At 44.4% G+C, this 25248-nt stretch overlaps 2 protein-coding genes across 8 annotated transcripts in view; both read left to right on the top strand.

Moving 5' to 3' along the window:
* The first annotated feature begins 14 nt into the window (after positions 1-14).
* On the top strand, positions 15-12030 carry ints7 (integrator complex subunit 7). Its single transcript, XM_042095433.1, has 20 exons — positions 15-221; positions 479-608; positions 1002-1148; positions 1470-1607; positions 1763-1809; positions 2072-2271; positions 2623-2745; positions 3312-3429; positions 3642-3797; positions 4549-4646; positions 4949-5188; positions 6168-6305; positions 6955-7161; positions 7574-7768; positions 8745-8848; positions 9163-9231; positions 10057-10189; positions 10377-10475; positions 10645-10830; positions 11462-12030. Exons 1-20 carry the CDS (start codon positions 128-130, stop codon positions 11825-11827), a joined length of 2988 nt encoding a protein of 995 aa, XP_041951367.1. The 5' UTR covers positions 15-127; the 3' UTR covers positions 11828-12030.
* Positions 12031-14044: 2014 nt separating this feature from the next.
* lpgat1 (lysophosphatidylglycerol acyltransferase 1) overlaps positions 14045-25248 on the top strand; it is a 46164-nt gene continuing 34960 nt past the window's right edge. The window contains exons 1-3 of one of the 7 annotated variants that reach the window (XM_042095449.1): positions 14045-14544; positions 16286-16538; positions 24691-24809. In XM_042095449.1, coding sequence (XP_041951383.1) covers positions 16301-16538; positions 24691-24809 — 357 coding nt within the window. In that variant the 5' untranslated portion in view covers positions 14045-14544; positions 16286-16300. The other 6 variants (XM_042095450.1, XM_042095445.1, XM_042095444.1 and 3 more) reach the window with 6 other exon arrangements.

The raw sequence follows: 25248 nt of genomic DNA, 5'->3' as shown, positions 1-25248 counted from the left end.
AGGTACCAGTTTCCTTCTTTTCTTCGACGTAATTTCCGGTATCTATCTCACCGAAACATGTTATTCATTCTCTCGAGTGAAGTTTTATGATTAATATTCCAAGCTTTGTTTTAAATTGCATTAAAATATGTCGCTGTCTACTGCGCGTTCGTTCCTATCGGAGGCTGGTTATGGAGAACAAGAACTGGATGCCAATTCGGCTCTTATGGAGTTGGACAAAGGTGTGCTTAAAAGGCTAACAACTTAGCATCACTGTTCTGCATATTGCTTGCATGTATATTAAATTATTACAGTTAACGTCCATTATTCGTTGTGAATAAGCAAAAAGTTGTAAAGCTGAGGCAGTTGTGCTGCTGGGTTTGGTATTTAAAATGGCAATCGTAGCTAGCTAGCTAGCTAACACCTGTCTAATGTTATGTGGGAAACTTGTGGTATTCTGTGGTATACCATGAAACGTTTTATTCCTAACTGTTGACAGGACTGCGGTCTGGCAAGCTTGGAGAACAGTGTGAAGCGGTGGTGCTCTTTCCAAAACTGTTCCAAAAATATCCATTCCCAATTTTGATCAACTCTGCTTTCCTGAAACTGGCTGACATCTTCAGACTTGGGTATGTATCTTAGTAAGATTTTATTTCTGAATTGTTCATCATTCCGAATTGGACAGCTACAAGACATGTTATGCATTATCGGTCCTTTATACGTTTGTTGTTTGTGGTGTTGTTGTGTTTGTGGGTGTGTGTCTAACTTAAAATATGCTTGCGGTTGGACAGAGAACTACACACATGAGTTATATCAGACATTTCGACATTTGTGAAATTAACAGATTTTGTCTGAAAGCAGAAATAGAGATATCTGATAACCTTTCATCCTAAGTCTATTAGTCACCCCTAAGTCTCCTAGTATTTTCCCTAAAGTCCGACATGGAAATGTAAGAAGTGCACAAGGTTATGTATTCATGCATTGTTTTGCAATTCATTTAAATTGGTTTACTCTGCCATCAGGAACAACTTCCTGCGCCTGTGTGTGCTGAAAGTAACCCAGCAGAGTGAGAAGCACCTGGAAAAGATTCTGAACGTTGATGAGTTTGTCAAAAGAGTTTTCTCCGTCATTCACAGCAACGACCCGGTGGCCAGAGCCATCACACTTAGGTAAAGCCGCCATACTCCTTTGGGTTTGGGTTTGGGAACAGTGGTCATCCGGGACCAGCAACATGTTTGATGGGCATTGATCTAAGAACTCTCAAAGAACAAAACAAATGCAATACAATGCAATGGAGAATTTGCAATTTATTGTATTGTACTGCACAATAGTATCTATGCACAACAACAATAAAAACAACAATAATGTTTAGTTGATAGAGAATATTAACATAATGTTTGTGTTTTGCTATTCCTGTCTGATCATGTAAAATCAGTTTGTTTGCCTTGTTGCTCATTTGTTTGTTTGTTTGTTTGTTTGTGATTGGCAAGGATGCTGGGCAGTCTGGCCTCCATTATCCCTGAGCGGAAGAACGCTCACCACAGCGTCCGCCAGAGTCTGGATTCTCATGACAATGTGGAGGTGGAGGCAGCCATCTTTGCGGCAGCCAGCTTTGCTGCCCAGTCAAAGTAAGCGTGGCATTAAGCTTTCTCACATGAGGCAGTTGCTCAACAAACACCACATACAGTATGCAGGGGTATCTGTATTGTGTAGTGTGTCACTGGTATTTCTTGATATGGTACTATAACTGTTCTGTTGTTTTTGTTTTTTGCACTATTTTCAGAGATTTTGCTGTTGGGATTTGTAACAAACTCAGTGAAATGATTCAAGGTAATAATTGCTGTATATTTGTATGAATATCTGCTTTGATACAAAGGGAATTTTTGAGAATTGTGTGTGAGTGTGCTCATGATTGATTGTTTATGTATGTCTGTGTGTGGGGTTTTTGAATTATTTTAATGTCATGTATGTTTACTAGTTTAGAAAATAAGTATTTGTAGTATTATGTTGGCTCTGTCAAGTGTGGAACAGTGTAGTTCTGTAGTTAACGTGTAATAACCTGTGTGTGTGTGTGTGTGTGTGCACTGGTCAGGGCTGGACACGCCGGTTGACATGAAGCTGAAGCTGATCCCGGTGCTGCAGCACATGCACCACGACGCCTGGGTGGCGTCCACCAGCCGCGAGCTCCTGCAGCAGCTGCTCTCCTCGTACCCCTCCACCCACATGGTGGTGGTCACGCTGCACACCTTCACACAGCTCGCCGCCGCCTCGCTCATCGACATCCCCAAACAGGTGCGTGAGCGCGAGGAGGGGAGAGAGAGATTGACAGACAGTGCATCGACTGTCCCTCTCCTAAGCTTGCTAGTCTTTTACACACATGCTAGTTAACATGCTCCCACAGCTGCTCACGGATGAATTGCAAGCTGGCCTTCCTAAAAATTTGTTAATGTGTCAATGGTGATAAAATGAAAAAGACTACACAGATAACTAATCAGTGAATTTCTGAGCTCTTACGCCATGTTACTGTTCATCTGTCATGGTTGTCACTGTTCTTAGAACCATTCTGCCTAAAATAAGAGCGGTCTTATTTTGTGCAAGCTTGATGCTGAATGTTATGTGTGTGTGTGTGTCCCCTGGCTTTAGATTCAGCTGCTGTTGCAGTACCTCAGGGAGGACCCCAGGAAGGCCATCAAGAGACTCTGCATCCAGGACCTCAAGCTGATCGCAAAGAAAGCACCGCATCTCTGGACCAGAGACAACACACAGGTACACGACTCAACACAGAGAGAAGTGCCCCCACAAATGTATATGTGTAACATGGGTGGTTTTGACCGTGCGCATCAGCTCTGCATTCACCCAGACTCAAACCCACAAAATGCAGCACCTCGGATCGGGAGTCGAGGGAAGCCCAGGCTGCTAGCTCTCTCACTAGCACGTCCCGTGAGGCATCGGGAGGGAGGTTTACACAATGTACATACTGCACAGCTACGCACCAGCTGGCTACCATTACACATGCACAAACGCCGCACTTTTAAGTAGATTGCGAAACATGAAAGAGGTGACATGTCAAGAGGATTTGTGTATTTACGTCATCCTGTTTTACATGTGTGGGGCATTCCCTGTACATATTAAAATGCGAAACTGGAGTTTTGAAATTAAAGTGGGGCCAACAGCGTTTCCAAATCGTTCTGTTTCAAGGGCTCAAAGTTGAGGATCCAAATTAATTAAGAAAATAAAGTGTAAATTTAGTCTAGGTGTGCTAACGTGTGTGTGTGTGTCTTTCTGTGTGTGTGTGTCTTTCTGTGTGTGTGTTTGTGTGTGTGTGTGTGTAGACACTGTGTGAATGTGCTCTCAGCAGTCCCTACAACAGTCTAAAGCTGGGCATGCTGTCTGTCCTCTCAGCCCTGTCTGGAACCATTGCCATCAAACAGTACTTAAGCTCGGGAGCAGGTGAGAGACCATCATCACTGCGTTTGACAGGTAGAATTCGATGTAATGTTTGTAATTGTTACATACATATTACCATGTTATTTTAAAAGAAATTCAATTTCTAGAAACTTAGAAGTATGAAATACAACAGTTCTACCTTTTGGATAGTTTTGATGCCACATAACATTACAGATGGAACATTCCAGAAACGTTTTTCTCATGTGCCTCTGTAGGAGGCTCATCCTCACCTTCCCCTCGGCAGACAGACCTGGTGCGCCTCGCTCAGGAGTGCTGTTACCATAGCAACCTCCCGGTGGCAGCCCACGGGGTCACCGTGCTGGCCAACATTGTCATCTCCTGTCCCGAGAAGAGCCGCCACTCGCCTGAAGGTAAGCCAAGCTCCTCGAGCGTCTCAGGATAATAAAATAATACCATTATTTTTTCCATCTCTCTGCACTGGCCATCTTTGGTCATCACCCACTGATTTGTGAAGAAAATCACCATCTTGTTAGTCAGGGGTGGGGGATGTTATGTTTTGATTTTGTATCAACATGGTTTTCCTGGTTCTCAAAGGTAGTGTTTGTCCACAAAAGCTGGTGTGTAACCACAGGCATCTGTACTACACAAGCACAGGGGGGCCATGTTATGAAGTAATTACAGCGTCTGTATCAGATTTCACTCAAGCACTTACAGACTTCCACTTAAGTGTGCAGTACGAGTTTCTAATAGCTGAAAACAACTCCTCAGACTGTTTGAGTTGTATTCACAGGTCAGCAAAACAGCACACCTTAATGAGCAGTCCTGCCTGTGAGTTTAGTGTGTGTGTGTGTGTCTGACGGGGGAGGTATGAGGAATGCATCCCAGGTGTGCTGCTGCTGGCTTGGAGTAGGAAACTGTAGTCACGTCATGCCGCCCGTGGATGAGATTCCTTTCTGTTCGAAACCTCTCTCTCTCTCTCTCTCTCTCTCTCTCTCTCTCTCTCTCTCTCTCTCTCTCTCTTCTTTTTTCCTATTCTATTCCTTCTTATAAATGGGGTCTCCCTATCATCGTTTGCGGAAGAAACCACAACCCCCTTTGACTTGGTGCAGTAGAGTTCTTTGTAAGTTGTTCTAATTCTAGAATGTGACGTGCCCTCCACAGATGTTCTGCAGCTGGAACAGGACACCGTCATGGGAGTGGAGTCTCTGATGGTGCTCTGTAGCCAAGACGACAGCCCCACGGCACAGTCCGCTCTCAAGGTGTGTTTGACCCTACCTCAAAGATCTTTTGTCTGGGGACAAGATGAGTAGAAATGTTATTTCTGAGATAGTGACTGATGTGTAGATTCAAGTGGTGAGATTTACCTGTCTCACCTTGAACAAAATAATGCTCATCATTCATTCTTTATTGGTAGTTCATTGTTTCCTGATTTTGCTTCTAGGCCACTATGGGAGACTGAGGTGGCACACATTGTGTTAAGACTCATACTTTTGTTATACTCATTCTCTTGAGCTTAATGTTTCTCCCTTCTGTTTGGTGCTCTTCCACGTCACCCCTGCAGATGGCGCTGTTGTCCCTGGTGCGCATGCTGAAGGTGCGCCCTCACCTTGCACAAGTGTGTGTGGAGCTGTTGCTGTGCCAGCTCCGCTCCGCCTGCGACCCTGCCCGTGTGCACCTGTGCCACGCCCTTGCAGCCGTCGCCAGCCAGCTGCCCGTGCTTGGGGAGGGCATGCTGGGAGATGTAGTCGACCTCTACAGGGTCGCTGGCCACTCCAGCTCTGAGAAGCAGCAGGAGCTACTGGTGAGTTTACAGCCGTAGGCACAGTTTTGCGATGACGTTAATGTATTTCTCATTACGTCGCAAAAAAAGCAACAAATACTAACATGTAGTCAGTAACATTTACATTTAGTCATTTAGCAGACGCTTTTAAAGCTGCAGTTGGCAAGATTTTTTTGATCATATTCACTGAAACCGACACTATGCTCCGACAGAACAACATATATCAGCCGGTTTTAGAAAAAAAAAAACGCACTTCTACCTCCACCCAGGGCCTGTTATTTGTTTTGCAAATATCCACAGCTCCCGGTTCTTCTGGTCCAATCAGAGCAGGGCTGTGTGAGATCTGACTGTCAATCACACTCTGGTGCAGTCTGGTGCGCACTGATGAGCACAGACTCGATGAGAGGGTGCTCAGTGGTAGTGGGGGAGGGGCATGAGAGTTGTAAACATTCAACATTTTGGCTAAATCCCCTCAATCTGTCAGACTTGCCAACTGCAGCTTTAAGCGACAAACCGAAACAATCAAGGTACAGTGCGACAAGGGCGTGTTAGTGCAGCAGTGAGTGATACTCGCGTAGAATCAAGGGACAGTTCTAGTGTTGTTCTTAGTTATAGTAGAGTTAAGTTCAAGTTCTAGTGTTGTTCTTAGTTCTAGCGGAGTTATGTCAAGGGAAGCAAATCATGGTAAGTGCTAGATTAAGCATGTCCAGTTGTTGGTAGTGCTAGGAGAGCAGGTACTCAGAAGAGCTGGGTGTTCAGGAGTTTTTTGAAAATAGAGAGGGATCAGTACCTTACATCATTGTTAAAGAATCAGTATATTAGCCGTTTTAATTGCAATGCCAGCACTACTGATCTTCACATAAGCAAGGTGCAAATCACACAAGCCACTTTGAGTCTTTTGGTCACCTTTGGGTGTTGTCATCTTTGGTGCTGAGCTTACTGCAGACCAACATGGCTAGCCATTGTTCATTTTCTCCTCATCTCCTCTTTGTACTTGCAGGTCTCCTTGGCAACAGTGGTGTTTGTGGCCGGCCAGTCGCGTCTGTCAGCCGAGGTGAAGTCGGTGATCAGAGAACAGCTGGAGAACGCCGCCAACGGTTGGACCGTTTACCGCATCGCCAGACAAGCTTCCCGCATGGTACAATGCTCACATATATATACACACACACACACACATCCACACAGGCCTCCCACTCCTGCGTTTCGTGCATCTACACTTTCTCACAGACAAACATACACTTTCCACCACCATGCATCCATATAGACCTCACATATATGAACTTCAGAAATCTGAACAGGTACACAGACTCACAAACACGCAACCACACACCGGCGACTGACCAGTCTCACCTGCATTTACACATAGCAAACACCTTCCGTCTGTAACCTGCGTTGTGTTTACCGCACGGCTCAGCCCTGCGCTCACCTGGACTCGAACCTGCAGCTCACAGCACCTCGGATTGGGAGTTGAGCGCGCTATCAATCTAGCTTAAAGCCCAGGCTGCTAGCTCTCTCCCTAGCATGTCTCTTAAGGCATCGAGAGGGAGGTTTGCACAATGTTCATACTGCACAGCTATGCACCAGCTGGCTACCGTTACACATGCACTGTTTATAGCTCTGTCTGTCACCACCTCTAGCCTGTGACCCTGTGTCCGTCTGACCTGACCTGACCTGTGTGTGTGTGTGTGTGTGTGTGTGTGTGTGTGTGTGTGTGTGTGTGTGTGTGTGTGTGTGTTTGTGTGTGTGTGCGCGTGTGTGCGTGTGTGTGCGCGTGTGTGTGTGTGTAGGGCTGCCACTCGTTCTCCAGCGAGCTGTACCAGAGTTTGCGGACACGCGTGGCCTCCGAGCACCTCTACTTCTGGCTCAGCAGCCTCCAGGACTTCTCCCAGGCTGAGCAGTGCCTGAGCGACCTGCAGGATGGAGACTACAGCGCCGCCACCACCGCCATCGCAGAGGCCCTCCGCTCCTACCAGAAGGGCATCGCCTCACTCACGGTGTGTGTGTGTGTGTGTGTGTGTGTGTGTGTGTGTGTGTGTGTGTGTGTGTGTGTGTGTGTGTGTGTGCACATGTACTTAAGTGACCTTGCACATAGTAGTACATGTATGTTTTTTTTTTTATTTTTATACATAAACTTGCATAGCTGAGTGATTTGTTTGGAAGTGAGGGTTATTTATTTGTAAATGTAGCTGATATAAATATTATATGGTCTATATATATATATATATATATATATATATATATATATATATATATATATATATATATATATATATAATATAATACACACTGTATAGATAATGGTTAGATTTTGCCCTAAGATGGTTCATATGAGGGGAAAAAATGAATTATTAAACTAATATGTGTGTGTGTGTGTGTGTGTGTGTGTGTGTGTGTGTGTGTGTCCAGGCTGCCAGCACACCTCTGAGCCCTCTGACATTCCAGTGTGAGTTTGTGAAGCTGCGCATCGACACACTGCAGGCCCTGGCCCAGCTCATCTGCACGTGCAACAGCCTGAAGACCAGCCCTCCTCCGGCCATAGCCACGTCCATCGCCCTCACATCCGGCAACGAGCTGCAGCGCTGTGGACGCATCTCTCTGCAGGTACACACACACGCGCACACACACATACACGCACACACACACACAGACCACTGGAACCACACACACACACACACACACACAGAAGAAACCACTGGATGCACACACACACACAGACCACTGGAAACACACACACACACACACACACACACACACACACAGGGAGACCACTGGACACACATACCTACATAATAGTATAAGCTGGTAGGTAATAGTATTGATTGATTGTATTAATTGCTAGACCTAAGACCTAATTGTTAGACCTAAGGTCTCCTCTGCATTGTAGCTTGAATGTTGTTCCTCATTTTTGTAAGTCACTTTGGATAAAAGCATCTGCCTAATGAGCACATGCAAATGTAAATGACTTTAACACCAGAGTGTTTATGCATGTGTCTGTGAAACCAGGGCGCATTGCCCTGGTTTCACAGACACATGCATAAACACATCACTCTCCTACTGTAGTCACAGAGAGGTTTATAATACCAGGGAATAAGTACAGGAATGTGTGAGCAGAACTCAACAGGTACAGACACAGACACACACACACACACACACACACACACACCTCAGCACACACGCATAAACACGCACACACACCTCACCTCACACACTGTGCTGTCAGAAAGATGCACCAGATGGTGAGGCCACATGCAAGGGCAGACACGTTTGACAGATGTTAGTGTAGTAGACACAAACACATCTCTGTTGATATTCAGGCATATTGTATACCACAATATGTTCTCTGACTCTAGCTGTCTGTTTATCACTGTTTTTTTTTTTTGTTCTGTGTAAATCACTTTGGTGGCATTATGAAGCCTAATCACTAATCAGTGGTTTCCTGCTTGCCTGTATCCATGGGGCTTTTCTGGTGTGTGTGTTTTTTTTCTTTTGTCTTCTCCCTCTTCATCTATTCTTCTTTTTTTGTCTTCTTTTCCCACCTGTCTCGGTCTCTGTCCCTCGCGCCTGTGTCTCGGGACAGATGAAGGTGTCCCTGGATGAGTTCAGGAGTCTGGCCGCTCGCTACGCCGACCTGTACCAGTCGTCCTTCGATGCTGACTCTGCGACTCTGCGCAACGTGGAGCTGTATCCTTTGGTCGTGACTTTGTGTTTGCATCTGTTCTGTTCCCCCCCCCCCCCCCCCCCCCACCCACACACACACACACACACACACACACACACACACACACACAGCCCCCCTGCTTTATATCCACTAAAACAATTACGGATGGAGCAGATGCTTTCAGCCGGAGGTCAATGCCTCCATTTATCGGATCGGGAATCAAAACGGTGACATTGACAATTGCTGATGCAGCGCAGTAGCAGTCGAGCTGCACCGTGTGTTTTAGAAAGTGTGTGTCTGTCTGGGTGTGTTTGTTGAGACTTAACCGATGGGTCAGTCAACAGCAGAGCTGCCTAATGGTGTCCCATGTGATCGAGGCCCTCGTCCTGGACCCGCACACAGCCAGGTATGCCGCTGCGCTCCTTTTAAAGGTCCTTCAGTCAAGCTCTGGGATTGGACACCAGAGAGTCATGTTCAACCAACCAGAACAGCATGGTGTCATCAGGGTGTCATATGTTGTTGTTTAGTATTAAATGTCCTACACCATTGTTATTAGCATATTTCATGTTAAAACATATGCTGAACCTGAGTTAAGGTGAACATATGTTCTGAGTACACAGTCAACTCATACATAAAACATGAAGACTGAGACTGACTCTGAAAACACAATGATATGATCGATACTTGAACGTTAATACAATGCAATATCAGCCCATTTCCACTTCCTAGAACCGGGCTACACCAAGTCGCCAACTGAAGCACTCTGTTTGTGTAGCGTAAAAATAGTTTTAGAACACTGCTCTGATTGTTTTAGAACGTACGTGCTGCTATCACGTCTGGTGTAGCCAGTTCCATTGATGATCGCTGAAGCCATTGTTGCAGCAGACGCTCCGCGAACGGAACGCTTCAGTTAAGTAGCCAGCGGCGGCAGCAAGCATAACGCATAATGGTTTGCCTTAACTGACAATTGCGGTTTAAAAGTTGAACCAAGTTCAATGCTCAGCTTGTTCAATGCTAGCGTTACGCCGTTCCACTGCCGAACCATAAAGAACAATAGGAAACCTGCCGCTTGCTGCTGGTCAATGTGATCCCCGCTGAAGACTATTTGCCATAGTGTATGTCATGCCTTCCAACGCTGTTCCTCAAAGAGTGGTGTGGGTGCAGTGTTACTCTTTGTCTCTCTCGGAGTCTGGAGTGAGCCCATCTCTTTCTCCGTCCCTGCTCTCTCCAGCTTTCAGGAGTACGGCGCCACAGGGGCGGTGCAGGCGGAGAGCGAGTACGAGAGGCAGATGATGGCCGTGTTCAGCCGCGTGCTCGAGGAGGTGGAGAACCTCAGCAGGAAACACCCACCCGTCTCATACCTGGTGAGACACGCTCACACACTCTGAAACTTTCAAAAAATGGAAAACAAAACAGGATGATTGCGAGACACAGCTGCTTTATTTATGCAGCAAAGACAGTTCAAACTTCTGTAAATAAAAGATTTTGCTTTACAATAAGCATCCTACATCACCTGTTGTGTGGTCCGTCTCTCTTCCTTTCCTCTCTCAGCACACTGCCTGTCTGTGTGATGCAGTGATCGCTCTGCTCAAGGTACCCCTGTCCTTCCAGAGGTATTTCTTCCAGAAGCTTCAGTCCACCAGCATTAAAGTGAGTTCTAGAAGGTGTTATGCGCAGGTGTTAAGAGCTCAGGCATCTGTTCTAATTCTAACCTTTTGTAGTGTGTTACCATTACTGTATCTAATACCATCATCACATTCTATAATTGGTGGAGTGGTAAGGCACAAACGGTTGACCTTGGATGCACTCTTGGTTTCAGCTCGCCCTGTCACCATCACCACGGACCACAAGTGAGCCGATACCGGTGCAAAACAACCAGCAACTGGCTTTGAAGGTGGAGGGTGTGGTACAGCATGGCTCCACTCCTGGATTGTTCCGGAAGATCCAGTCAGTCTGCCTTAATGTCAGCTCGACACTGCAGAGCAAGACAGGACCTGACTCAAAGGTAAGCGACAACTACCACAGACGTGTCAGTTATCAAACATACAGCCAAAGGAGAGAAGAAGAGGAGGAAGAAATACAACAATAGCTTTTATGTATGCAGTCACTCATGGATCCCAATGCAACAACAGCACCATGAAGATAAAGATTTGGTTAGGATGTTCTTGACTTCTCCTTTGACTCAATGGGCTATATTTGAACTTAATTGATCTTAACTCCACCAAGGAGGTTTTGGGTTCTGTGTATAAGGCCAAGGAAGAACCCACGTTTTGGAGCAGATCATTTTTCACTTTCATTAACGATGCGAGACAAGGGCGTTGACCTTTGTGGAGGTCTGCACTCTCTGAGGGCCCTTATTGTTTTCACAGTTGTTTTTCTTGACAGAGACTTAAAAGTAAGGATCTACAATGGTCAAACATTCAGTATTGTCTAATTTGCATCCGCTAATTAAAATCAACACAAACACATAAAGGCAATGACATTACAACTGAGAGAAGAACAAATTCAAGAAGGTCCAGAATGGCACACAGAAACACTAATCAGTCAGTGTCATCATAGTAAAACATCCCACAAAAAAGTGGCAAACCATTCACTACTATGAGCTATGGAAGGAAACGTTTTGTCTCTGTCCTCAGGTACCACTGGAGACAAAGACCAACGAGATTGAGCAGAGAGTGGAGCCTCACAACGATTACTTCAGCACGCAGTTCCTGCTCAACTTCTCCGTGCTGGGCAGCCACACGGTCACAGTGGAGGCGTCCGTGGTGGACGGAAGTGGGGTGGAGTGGAAGACGGGGCCGCGCTCGGTCGTGGGCGTGAAGTCGCTGGAGGACCCCTTCTCCCAGCAGCAGAGGCATCTGCTTCAGCAGCAGCAGCAGCAGCAAGCCCAGCAGCAAGCCCAGCAACCGCCACAGCCGCCAACCCCCCAGCAGGCAGCGGCGGTGGCGGCAGCGGCCCAGGCCCAGGCTGCCCAGAGGAGCGCCTATGGGCGGTTCCAGTAGTTGCCACCAGGGGGACAGAACAGGGGCTCTGAAGTTGTCTAGTGAAAATGAAAAGGACATGGGGAAGTAAAAGAAAAATGGCGGCAAACAGCAGTGTCTGTGGACCATTTCTTGTTGGGCCAAGAATTGACTTAACGTTTGTACTCAAAATGTCAAAGCATGCAAGCCTCTTCATTAAATGCTACATAAGGCCATTTCTGTAATTTTGTCACTGCGGAGTAACAGCTTCTTTTTTTACTAGTTTGAAGAACATTAAGATGCATAATGTTGATTTGTTGTTGACTGTTGATTTGTTGTGCCCAGTAATTTTCCCATGGGGCAAGTGAGAAGAATGTTCAGTCCTCTAGATGCTAAACCATTTTGAGGACTGAACATGACGACATGGCTGTAGCAGTCAAACGAACAAATAGGGCTCAGTGTGTGTGTGTGTGTGTGTATATATATGTATATATTATTTTATTTTATTATTTCTTTAAAGCTAAAAGGTTATTTTTATTATTATTTTGCATTGAATCAAGTCATACAATACACTTCATACAATGCAATATATTGTATGAGATAAATCATGAACAATTATGAAATTGATCACCTTAAGAAGGATCATCATCAGGCATCACTCCACATGTCGACTTCAATCAAAAAAATGTTTAGCTGCTTTGCGTCTTCCCCAGTCATTTTTATTCAGGCATTTCAGGTAAATATTGAACTCTTTCTTAAAGATAACACAATGGGAAAAAGTCTTTAAGTATTTACTTTTATGAATAAAAAATGTCCCTAAAATAATAATAGCATTCACAGGAACATCTCATCTGTGTTTCCCCTTAAGGAGCTAAAACGTATTTCATCAGTAGTATGTACTGGTCCAGATAGGGAGAACCAGATTTTAACAGCAAATCAAAAACTTTCGAGTGACTAAACATGTACTAAAAAAATGGGTTGTTGATTCTATCCCTATCCATTACATCCATTGTTGATTCTATAACTATCCATTACATCTGTAATCTAGTGATTTGCTACCCAATGTTATCTGTTGTTCCATATCGGGGAAGAGAGGATGAAATTATGTTTGTATATCAGTTTCCAGTATGACACAACCAACTTGTTGCTGCAATGCTGATAAATTGATTGGTAACTTGGGGATGGTAAAATCACATGACAGTAGGAAGGGCAAACCACCAACTCTGCTTAACAGTTGTCAGAGTACAGTACCAAAAGGCATTCTTCAGGTAAGCTTTTTGAACCAAGAAAGTGTAATTCAGGCATTTTTTTAAGACGGATAACTAGCATTTCTACCACCAAGATGAAGAGCTATAGACAGCCTTACGCCTACTTGAGGTTGCTCCACCAATCAATGAAACAGTGGCATTGGTATCATCATGACGTGTTTTGACCCTAAGAGTTGCCTTCGACCCTAAGAGTTCAAGGACTTGAAAGAGGAATTCATGCTCTAGTGCATGAAATGCCTTGAAAAAATATAGAAACAATATGAATGCCTACTCTATGAGATCTAGATAATTAACGTTATATTGACTATTAAGCCTGATTGGGACTCATTGATGCATTGTTCAATTCCTGTTAACAATTAATAGTCTATTGTAATCTGTCAGACACCTCTTATAACAGCCACAAGATGCCAGTGTTGTGCAGGACTTGTGGCATATGCAAGCAAGTATTTTGATTTGTATTTCAATCAGTATTTCAGGATTTGAAATCAGTCATGTTTTATTCGTAGACGTTATTTGTCATATTTTAATCTTGGACATACAGGATTTAATTTACAAGCAAAACTGTTTTGTTTTTTTTTGTTGTTTTTTTTACAATCCTTGGCCACAGCCCATGGTCAAAATGAATGGTGACTTGTTAAGTAAGTAGTTCGTTTTAATTGTAGGCCTACACCTAAAACGGTCAAATTTCTGCAGGCCGCAAACGTAGGCTAAGCAACCTTTAGGCCTAGTTCAGGTGGGCCTGACCTCGGCATCTACAAAGCTACGACCATTGTAGCCTATTAAAGTCGAGATGGCCTGCATTAGCATGAACGGGTTTGTTTGACACTAGAGTATTTTATACATTTTGAACTATTTTAAATACGGAATTAAGGAGAGAGACGCTATCACGGGTTTGTGCATCGAGGGTGAGGAATGGAGGGCTTGTCGACGGGTGATGTTTCGTTTAAGCTAAGGAGCGGCGCCTGCGCAGTTGTATGATTGCTGTTAGCACTGTCGTCATAAAGAGATTCTCTTCTGGTAGCTGCAGAGTCGAAGTGCTCATCCAATCGCTTATAACTGCAAAAACTAGAGGTCTGACCAGCAAGCTAACATGCGCGATATTATACCTTAAACGGCCTCGACTTTGCAGCAAAATAAAGGAATGTTATTTTTAACTCTTCTGAATCAACCCATTTGGATTTAAGACCAGGGCAAAGCAAGGACTTAATCAACTTTAAAGCAGAATGCTTTGGAACTATCCCTAGCTCATGCATCGATTGAATTATTCGCGTGCCATTGACTGAGAGGCAGTCTGTTTAATGCATCATATCAAACGGGAATGAGGAATGTCAACGAAGCTATATTTCCTACGCACCGGCGACAGGAGAAAATGAATTAGACTTGAAATGTCTGTCATAAAAACTACATGTGACTCGATATACAACCATCTTTGGCCAGCTATTTAGCTGGCAGTGTCATCGTCCGGCATTTGTACGGGGGCATTGAGACTGAGTGAGTACGTTAATGTATAACTACGGAGCTTGGTGGTGGTGGCTACGGTGAAACCAGTGTTGTTCTGTCACCAGCAATTCGGTGCTTGATAATGTGCCACTTTGTAGCTAACCTTGATGGCGTTGTAAAATGCGGCGCAACACTCGAATAAATGATGTCACACCGTTTGATATTTAGCTAGCATAGCTACGGATATTAGCAGTCATTCTGCGCTATATACGAGTGCTTGATAGACACATCTCAGGAACAGCCCATATTATGGCAATCGCTAGCAAGATGATAATGAAAGAGAACCCCTATTGTCTGTTAAGACTGACTGCAGGTTTTGTTGAATCTTTTTTCAACAGAGATTAGACCTTTAGGTAAATCTTGGTCATTTGGATTGAATATGATTTTACGGGAGGTGTTATTGGTTTAGCTAACGGTAATGTTAGCTTTTTCTTGGTAGCTACCCAGCCTGCTAGATACCTTGGAAACTTAATGGGGATGGATGGACGGGTAGCCTACCTAGCTACTACGATCATAAACTGCTAACGTTATCCCGCTGTCTTGGTTGACTAGCCAATGTTAATCTAGCAAGTTAGCTATCGAGTTAGTTGTGCACCGTTATTTTAATAGGATGGCCAGTAAGATTACCATAATATCCAAGCAGTCAGCAGGAACATTTGAGAAATCGAATTTAATCTCAGAGATATCAGTACTAACAATGTCTTTGAATTGACCAAAGTAGTGAATTGGACAGCACTTACTGGGAAATAAATCGGAATGGATGACATGCACTTCCAGAATAGCTAGCGCGAGATTGCTAGCTATTAGCTTGTTGATAATCGCCTTTGCCTTAGAGTGACTTATTTGGTGGCACGTTTATGATCATTTCACGGAATGCAATGTAACTTGTTTATTGTTATCATCTGCGAAACAATATACGCGCAGCCAACAGTCTTATTTTACCAGGCATCATTCTCACGAGTGGCCTGCCTGCGCGTCATGGATTAAGAATGCGGTGCTCTGAAGGACGTGATTCCTCCCCCCCTCTTTCAGAAGACCGCTTAATGTTTATAACAAACTTCCTTGCTGCGAGCTCAGACAATTATGTTGGCAAGCCTATTGCAATTAAGTAAACTATTTGTCTTGTCTACGTTCTGCAAACAGTAACCTAGCTATATTATAACGTCAGTGTGGGATACTGTATCAATGACTAACTTATAACAAGAACTGGCTACCACCAGTTGACTCGATCACCTTCATATCTCTGGTTCTCTACTTGCCAGAGTTAGCCAGATGAGCAACACTGCGCCTGGCCATTCATAGTTGGCGTGTGGTATGATTGTGTAGCTGTAATAACATTCCATGCGCGCGTATTCGGTTATATATATTAGATGAAAATATTAGATGCCTTAAAGCCTTACTATTTAGAGTGCTCAAGGAAGTATCTTTTCATTTAATGTTTTGATGGTTTGTCTTCGATTAGTTAGGGCCATATATAATATCTGCCAGAGCAGGTCAACTGAAAGGTGCATTCATGACTTCATGCGAGTCAAGAGTAGACGGGATCAATTCAAAGCCAGTGTGGGTAAGGATGGTTGAGTATACCTGGCCTTTAGAGTATTGAAGGGTAAATTAACTTAAATATTTCCGTCGATTGCCTTTCACGACAATGATGTTGCCAAGGAGCAATGTTCAGTAACTTATGCTCTCTTCCCTTTTTCTGTTACTAACCGCTGCTCTCTTGTTCTCACAGGCAGGAAACAACAGAATGGCATCCCTCCTTGACGAAGCCGGCAAACTAGGCTGGATTCTATTCAAGGCGCTAATACGTTTCGCCTTCATGTTGTTAAATAACTGTGTTGCTATCCCATCCTATTGCCTCTACTTAATTGCGTTGCAACCTTTGAGAATAATGGACAGCCGTACTTTCTGGCAAATCGAAGGACTAATGTTCAAGTGGCTACTAGCGATGGTTTCCTCTTGGGGATGGGTGGCAGGCTACACAGGTGAGTGTACCGCTGTTCTTGTCACAGTTTCTGCCCTTGCTTTTTGTTTCGCTTTTGTGTGGTCTATAGGTTTATTGCACTATGTATGGTGTGGGTCATATACTGTACACACAATTTGGCACAAGGACCTTTGCTGTGATTCCTCGTTCCTGTTGGCTTGCTTATTAGAGGTCTCGGCTCTTGCACCTCAGTGTTTGGTTTCACTCGAGCTGCTAGCAAAATGCTTACAAAATAGAAATGTGTCTGGACATGGTGGCAACAAGGCTGGTTGTTAAATAATGCAAAGGTGTTCTCCTATGCAACAGCTGGCTTTGGAGGTGTGTGTTTATGTCCTTGACACTGTGTGGCACCATATTGTTTTCCGTTGCCTCATACATCTGTGGTAGCTGTGGACTGATTATCTTATTTTGGTGGAGATATTGTGGATGAGGAAGTATTGAGTCAGATGTAATTACTTAACATGTCCACAAAGAACTATTTTAAGAGAAACATTTCCTCCTAGTTCTTGCCCTGTAAATGCACAGAGTTTGTGTGTTAATGGGACACCTGGATTGGTTGTTGTGGCACTGTGAGGTTGAAAGGTGTCTGTTATTTCAGAGTTTTTTTTGCCAAGTAAAGTTTCTCAGTGGTTGCAGAAGAACTAAGCCGGCATCTGTTGAAGATCTGTTTGGATCAGAGACATCCCGTCCCAATGTTTTGCTGTTGCTGTTGTGCATGACTGCTTACAGTAAAGTGAATTATGCATTTCAGTGCATCACAGTAGGACGCAAACCTCTCACCTTGGCGTTGCTGCCACCAGGCTCTGGCAACTGAATTACTGGGGCAATTGAGAGATTGAAGGACCGAAGAGGCTCCAAAAAGTCACCATAAATGACACAACATAGATATGCCCTGCACATCTTTGCATATATGGCAGTAATGCAAACTTTTGGTGTGTGGTGACCGCTGTGGTCTTGGACTCTGCATGATGGTTTGCAAATTACTGCTCTCCAGTTCTCCCTGAGCTTTCTGCTTAGCAATGAAAGATACTTTACTTGTGTTCTAGAATCAGACCCAGCTGTTGTCATCCATTCCATTATTTTATTTTTTATTTCAGTCATCAATATATTTTTCATGTAGATCACTTTTATTGATTTGCCCACTTATCACTATTGGTAGGTAAGCCTCTGCTCAGCATTAAAAAGGTGCTGCTAAGTGTTTTAACTGATGAAGATATCTAACATGTCGTACAAATGCCTTCCCAGACAGTTGTAGAGGTTTAACCTGAATGCGGTCCTTAGTCACCCTGTCTGATGACTTCACTCACATGGAGTCTTTGTTTGTGCTCCTTGACTCAAAAAGGGTTAACATGTTAAATACATCACCTCCATGCTTGGCTCCATACCAAGGTCAGGGGGTCCTAGCCGGAAGGCAAATGTGCCGCCGCTGTGAATTGTTCTGGTTTAAAGACTTTCAGTAGTGGCCAAATTTGATGTTTAACAGGGGAAGTGGCCTAAGTCCATTAACTCAGACAAGCTGTGTTTGGCTGTGATGATTTGTTATATGTGGTTCCAAAGTTGATGCACACATTCTGTAGAGTATGTAAATAGAGTATTAGTCATTTGCACATGAAATGCAACATTTAGGGTAATAGCCTTGAGCATCTTTAGTCAGAGTAGCATATGCATGTGGGTAGGTCCTGTAGCTGAAAGGACTGAATAACGAGGCATTCCTTTATTTGTCCCTTTTACCTGGGTAGTGGGCCAATACCTGTAATGGAAACTCGACTGTAGACTTAAATGTCGCTCTGGTCAGCTGTCAGTAACTGACGCAGGGTTATGTGATGTGTTGCCACACAGTCTTGGTGATGGACCAGATGTTTGCACTGAGTCATACGTCCAAGTTACTATCACCATGGTGAATAGTGCACCCTTTTGAGGAACTGCCCACTGTTGCTGAGCAGTGAGTGACTGAGTGAGTGAGGTCATCTCAGGGGTATCCTGTCCTTGCTTCCTCTTGCACTCACTTCATTCTACTCTGAGAAACAAGTTCTTTTTTAATTCTTCTTTAGAAGAAGAATTAAAAAAGAACTTTTCTCTATGACATCTAGTCAGAAGGTTCTGGCAAATCTAGAGCGTCGGTTGTCAGGGGAGTTGCATTCTGGGAATGCAAGCTCCCAGACTTGGTGAAGAAGAGGGTGTATGTGCTCATGGGTGAATCACTGTCTCCAGGATACCGGATAGGGATTCTCAAAGGCAATGCTCGCCATTCTTTGTTCACCAGAGGCTGCACACACACACACACACGCACGCAAACACACACACACACACACACGCGCGCACACAGGTAGCCATACCTTACTGAAAGAATAAATTGCATATAAATGCTTATAGGCGTATGTAGTTTTAAAGGCCTAAAAGTAGGCCTTTAAAATAAGAATATAGCAGATTGTTTGATTAACTATAGAGTTAATTGTCTTTTAGCATGTATAATTAAGGTCTACTACATGAAAGCAATACTCTGTTGCGCCGACTTAGCATACCCCATGGTCACGCAACCCACTCTTTCCACTCCTCCTGGCTTTCTCTCACGTTTACCCTCTTTCCTCAGGTTTCCAACACCTCTTGTTAATCTTCTTGTCTCTCGTCGTCACTCCTCTCATTGCACATCTCGCCTTGTTCCCCATTCAGTTAATTTCTCCCCTCCCGTTCGCTCACTCCTACCTCGTTACCAGCTCTGTTTGTTAATCCTTGTCTCGTTTGCTTCCTACTCTAGTTGCATGCTGGTTTATCAGCTCTTATTTGCTCTCCTCTCTCAACCCAACACTTAGTGGCCTGATGAACTGATTTAATTGTAGTGTGTGTGTGTGTGTACACACTACTCTTGTAGGCTGCCCTTCTTAAATCAGAGCTGTCTGCCCATGCCCATCCCCATCCGTTTGGTCGGCACGGTCACAGCTTGTGGCTAGCATCCAGCCTAGCAGAGCCTGGCCTGTGTCATGGAATAGGGGGTTCATCTTCCTGCAGCATTACCACGTGACGCAGAAGGTTTTTACCTCAAGCTGGCTTTGTGTGTGTGTTGTTGGGTGGTGGGGGGTGTTACTGTAAACTGTCTTGGAGAGGTTGAGTTATGAAATGAGCATCTTAGTTATCTAGTTTATTAATGGCCTCAGTGCCCTGTGACTTGGCTATGACCTTCACATTCGCTTGCCAACACACAGTAGTAACACACACACACACACACAAATACAAACACACTCACAAACAAACAAACAAACAAACAAACAAACAAATGAGCAAGCACAAGAAGCACAAGCTTTGCCTGTCCCGTCCCCTCTTTAAGCTGGCTGAGAAGGAGCTATTCAGTGCCATGTTTCAGGTCGGAGGCAAAACTGTGTGTTGGGTCATGTGTGTGTCTGTGTATTTGTGTGTGTGTGTGCGCGTGCGTGCGTGTATGTGTGGGCACTCGCGCGGATCAGACACAGCTGCAGGCCGCTGACCCGAGCCTTGCCGTCACACTCCCAGGCCAGACAGGTGCCATGAGCCGTGAAGGGAGGGTTCCTGGATTAGAGTCCACCAATGGGCTACCGGGAAGAATGATTCTAAGAGGTCCTTGGGAGGCACGCACTCTCTGGAAGACCTAATAAGATTGCAGGGGTTAAAGCAGCACAGCTCCAAGTCAGCAGTATTGTCACTACTGTGTTTTTGTTTCCCCATCAGTGGGAGAGATGACATGGAGATTATGCCCCTGTTTGCCAGGTGACCACTCCATGCCTTGTTTCACTACAGTGGAAGCCATTTTATTGATTATTAGTCAAACTCTTTAATGCACATTTTCCCATGTGTACAGGGTAGTTAATGGTTAATGTCGGTAAGTATTATTTTGGCATGTGGCTTACTCTTGTTTGCTTAGACAGTGGTTTTTATATATTTCCCTGTTATTTGTTGACAGTCAACTGTCCTTGCCTTAGTTGATGGGTCATCCTGACTAGGTTACATTAGCCAACATGACATTCGAACATTGATACGAAGCGAGTTTGTTGTCCTCTCTCACCCAGAATGAACTGTTTGTTATTGCGTGACTGTGCCCCCATTCCTCTGATGTAATCTGGGGGAAGTGTGGCGTAATAATAGTGCAGTGAGATGCAGGCCTTCTGCTAGGAGTTATTCTGTTGCAGTGGGGAGCCGCCCTGTCATTCACTGAGACGCAGAGATTTTAGGGTTTGACCAAGTCGATTGCAGGAGTTGGCAGAAACAAGATATCCAACCCGCAAACTTCCTACTCACAAAACAATCTAGAGAATACATCTCTATTGCATAATAGGTTTGTATATATGAGGACTTAAAGTAAATGTCTATGGAGAATATTGCGGCTACTTCTGGTTCGGGACAATTTGGCGAAAAACAAACGCTTGATAATTGGATCAAAAATGTCACTGAATGTTTTCATTTTTCCATGAGCCATTTGGTAGTTTGTAGCAGCACTCGCTCAATCCAGCTGTCGTCAACTTCAGACTGTGGCGCTTTTACTTCTAGCTCATCAGAATAGTTATATGACCTCATGCAGCCCATAGAGACTACGCTTTATGTCAAGAGGACATGATGAATCTTGATGATTCATGTCCTCTTCATCATCATGTCCATGATGATGATTTTTTTTATCGAGAATTGGCAAAATGGTCCTTTTATTCAGGGGCAGAGTTCAGGGGATGATGGAAAGGTCTTCTTTGTTTGTGGCATCTCAACATGCTTACTTGATTTCCTCAGCAGTTGTGGGAAGCAAATGGGGGGGGGGGAATGGTGGCTGCAGCGCTCTCGTTAGCATGCTGGTAAGCAGGCCAGGTGTCCTGCCAGATCGCTAGTCACCAGAGAAGGAGGGAAGAGAAGAGGGAACACGAGCAAACAAGAAAGAGAATGAAGAATGGAGGGAGGGAGGGAAGGAGAGAGTGAGTAAGTGATGGAGGAATGGAAGGCACAGGGCCAGCAGTGTCGCCTTCAGTAAGGTGAGGAGTCACCGAGAAAGAATTGGGCTCCAGGAAACGCCACAGACACCTCAAGCCATAGCTCTGCTTTCTTCTGTAGGACTGTATTGTTAGGGGGATTCTGGCTTGAAGCACTGCACTTGCAGTTGGGTATAAATTATGCTTAGCCTTTTTATTCATTGTTGCCATTTTCTTCCCAGTGGGAGTGTCCATGTGAACGCTCCATGATTGGGCTTTTTCTCTGTTTCATCATTTTGAAGCAGTAACAGAGAGGCCTACTTTGTTGCCTGTGGAACTGGAAAGCTACATCCCTGGTGTTAAATGGGAACTTATTTATATTCATTTAACCTCTCCGGCAAGTCTTTGCGACCCGAACAATTCCATACAAGTCTGCTTGCATATGTATATTTGAATACTAGCAGGAATAGCTGTCTGCTTTTTTTTTTGCATGGCACAGTTCTGTTTCTGCTGTTGAAAATACATTTGCAGTCTCAGCGTGTCTCAGCAAGGCAACAGGACGGTGATGTCCTTGCTGCTCAGGCCTCTGTTCTCAGTCACAGTGCGATTCACTGAGAGAGAAGCAAGCTGGCAGTAAATCCTTAGCCTAACTCGCATGACAATAATGCCCCCCCCCCCCCCCCCCCCCCCCATCATGCCCTTTATAATGCTATGACTCTTAAAGACTCTTATTCCTTAAAGTCCGTGCCTGGTTTTACCCCCCCCAACCCCCGCCTCTGTGAGGACCAGAGCAGTCATAGGTTTGCCTTACAAAAAAAAAAAAAATCCCAAATGCACAGCGGATTTTTTTTCCCCTCTCCACCCTTTATCTCTATTTCTCTGGTTTCTTTTCCTGTTAGAGATCTTATTGAGTATAACTGGAGCTGCTTTGACCCCAGTCAGTGCAGCAAACAATTGCTCTCCTTGCGGCAGATTAGCTCTAAAACAGCACGGGTTGCGGCAGATTAGCTCTAAAACAGCACGGGTTGCGGCAGATTAGCTCTAAAACAGTATGGCTTGTGTGCTGATGTTGCTGTCTGCCGAGTTGTTCTCTGTCCATTGTGTATGTACGTAGCAGATGGTTTTGTGTGTTCATTTTGTTTTTTGTTTTTCATTTGGGTAGTACCTATTCTTGTCTGAGTCAGTGTTGGTGATCAAATGATTAGTTTATAGCTTATTGGTTACAACTCGGATCATTTGTGTGAGTATTTTGAACTAGGCCTTTTGAAAAAAGATTAAAGTGTAGTTACAAGCTCCTCAGTGGGTTGATGGTGGATTTGTTCAGCTCCTTCGCCGAAGATCTGCTAGCAGCTAGCTCATGGCTACATATATTGTCTAACAGAGCTGTGTCAGTCACAAATGTAACTTAAGAGCTGCTGTGAGCTTGGGCGTTAAGTGTGTGTTTTCCGTCTGTATTTATCATATTGTGACCACCAGCAAACAGAACAGTCAATAAACAGAGTTTCTTCAAGCCAGGCACGGAAACAGATCAGATGTCCTATCTCCTAGCAACAGCCCAGGAGCTAAACCACAGATTGACACACATGCTTTTGTTCATTTGCCCTTGTGAATTCGAGGAACTGAGAAGGCGATAGGAACTAGGCCCAGGAAGCTGATGATGACATTGAATCAGGTTTCGCTGTTAGAAATTCTGACCCTGAATTCTAAAATTCTGAGGAGAATGCCATTGGATCAATTTAGACCAATCCTCCTGTATCCTCCTTGACTGGATTCCATCCTGTATTTGGAATCCAGTCAAGACTTATGTTTGGAACCCCCCCCCCCCCTCCTCTCTCTCTCTCTCTCTCTCTCTCTCTCTCTCTCTCTCTCTCTCTCGGCACCAGTTTCCATTGCCTTTCAGTATTTGTTCCCAATAATTATTGCCTTTTGACTTTTCTCTAAAATGTAAGTCTCTTCAGCACACAAGTGTTTGCCAAGTGTTATTGTTTTCAGTCTCTAGGTAGAGGAAGACTTGCCCCCTCCCCCCTCCTTTTGTTGTCACTATTGTGTTGGCTGTCAATAAGTGGCTTGGGGCCTGGTGGGTAATGACTCCAGTCTGTAGTTGGCTCTTCCATAAATAGTGGGTGCCAATATAAATCAGGCAGCAGATCGCCAAGCCTCAGCTGAGGTCTGCTTTTTAATTGTGTTTAATGATGTGTCCGTCAACTCAAGGCATTTCTTCCTCCGGTCAGAGTAATCAAAACAGATGAGCAATTATGGCAGTAAGTAACGGATTTGTCAGTTTTGTCACAAATGAATGAAACTGTGACTAACTGAGTGAACACATAGCAGCCTATATGAAGTTTGATGGAGTATTTTGTATCCCCAGTAATATTTCCAAAGAGGTTGTTCTTTGTTTAAGCCTGGCAGTGTTTGGTTAAAGTTGTTTGAGATACAATTGTTTTCGAGGCATAGTGCTAGGAAGTAGACCTTTGTCATTGTTAGAGATGTCACCATGAGGACTTTCATTTCCTTTTGGTAAGTACAGTGGCAATATAACAGTAGTAGCCTCATGGTTCCTCTCCTCTGAAAAAAATCCAAAGCTGGTGCAATTCAGATATTACGGATTTTTTCCTCTCTCCAAACGTTTTGTTCATCCACGGTCACCAGGGGGGTATTCCAGGTACGTGTTTTCGTGATACACCTGGGTAAGTTAACTCTGAGTAAGTGGTAAACCTCCTACAACAAGAGCCCTATGACATTGTTTTGATAGAAGAATGAAGTCATGCAGCTCTTCTATTAGGAGGTTTACCACCTACTGGGAGTCCACTTACCCAGGTTTGTCACTAAACCACATACTTGGAATACCCCCCAGGTTATTTGTTATTTATTGTAAACCTGTGTCTGAGCAAGAACAATGGCCTCGTTGTTTGGTTTCACTCAGGCAATCTAAGGGGCAGCCAACACTATCACTGTAATTATTTGATGAGACTGACCATACTGCATTTTCTCATGTTCTATTGCCTCAACAGGGAATTCCGATAACCATGATAAATCATTGCTATGGTTGATTACATTTGGGCAGGGGGACATATCAGTAGGTTTCCGTCAGCTCTATAGTACATTGACCGTTCTGTGCAACCTCTATGCAACCTTCATGTTCAGTACAGTGAAGCAAAGCATTCTGTCAAGTCTGTCTGTTGTGAATGGGAACGTTACTAATGTGGGTGTGATGTGGTCTGTTTGCACTTTTAGTGACGGAATGGGGGGACGACGTGAAGCCCATCTCGGAGGAAGAGGCCATGGTCATCGTCAACCACCAGGCCACAGGAGATGTCTGCACCCTCATGATGTGCCTGCAGGACAAGGGCATGGTAGGTGGACAGGCGGTCGTGACGGCATAGCCTATCTGTGTGCCGCTTGGGTCACGGCGCTCACATGCAAGTGCAAGTTGTTGACACAAAGGGCCAGTCAGGAGGACTCTTACTTTGAAAGGTTTGCAAGTCTCCTCCGGTGATGGAACAGATGGGGAAATAAAAGGATATGCTGTTTTCCTTTTGTGGTCTTAATGATCTCATTTCCTGGGTCGAGTTTCCTTATCAGGGTTGGGGTGAGGCGTATGTGTGTGTGTGTTTGTGTGTGTGTGTGTGTTTTAAGATTTGCATGTATGTTTAAGACGATTTTTGTTACTCTTTGTGTGCGTGTCTGTGTCTCAATTTTTGTTTGCTTCAACTGTATTAATGTGCCTCCGACCTCCGTGTATGTGTTTTTAAGATCATTTTCTGTTTGTTTGTACTGTATTTGATGTGTGTG

Source organism: Alosa sapidissima, chromosome 6, assembly GCF_018492685.1.
Source record: "Alosa sapidissima isolate fAloSap1 chromosome 6, fAloSap1.pri, whole genome shotgun sequence".
NCBI lineage: Eukaryota > Metazoa > Chordata > Actinopteri > Clupeiformes > Clupeidae > Alosa > Alosa sapidissima.
This window is presented reverse-complemented; position numbering and strand designations above follow the sequence as displayed.

Coding starts and splice junctions, on each gene's coding strand:
- ints7 (XM_042095433.1), top strand. CDS start 128: ATGTCGCTGTCTACTGCGCGTTCGTTCCTATCGGAGGCTGGTTATGGA. Junction 3,430..3,641: donor GTACTTAAGCTCGGGAGCAG/GTGAGAGACCAT, acceptor GTGCCTCTGTAG/GAGGCTCATCCTCACCTTCC. Junction 5,189..6,167: donor AGAAGCAGCAGGAGCTACTG/GTGAGTTTACAG, acceptor TTGTACTTGCAG/GTCTCCTTGGCAACAGTGGT.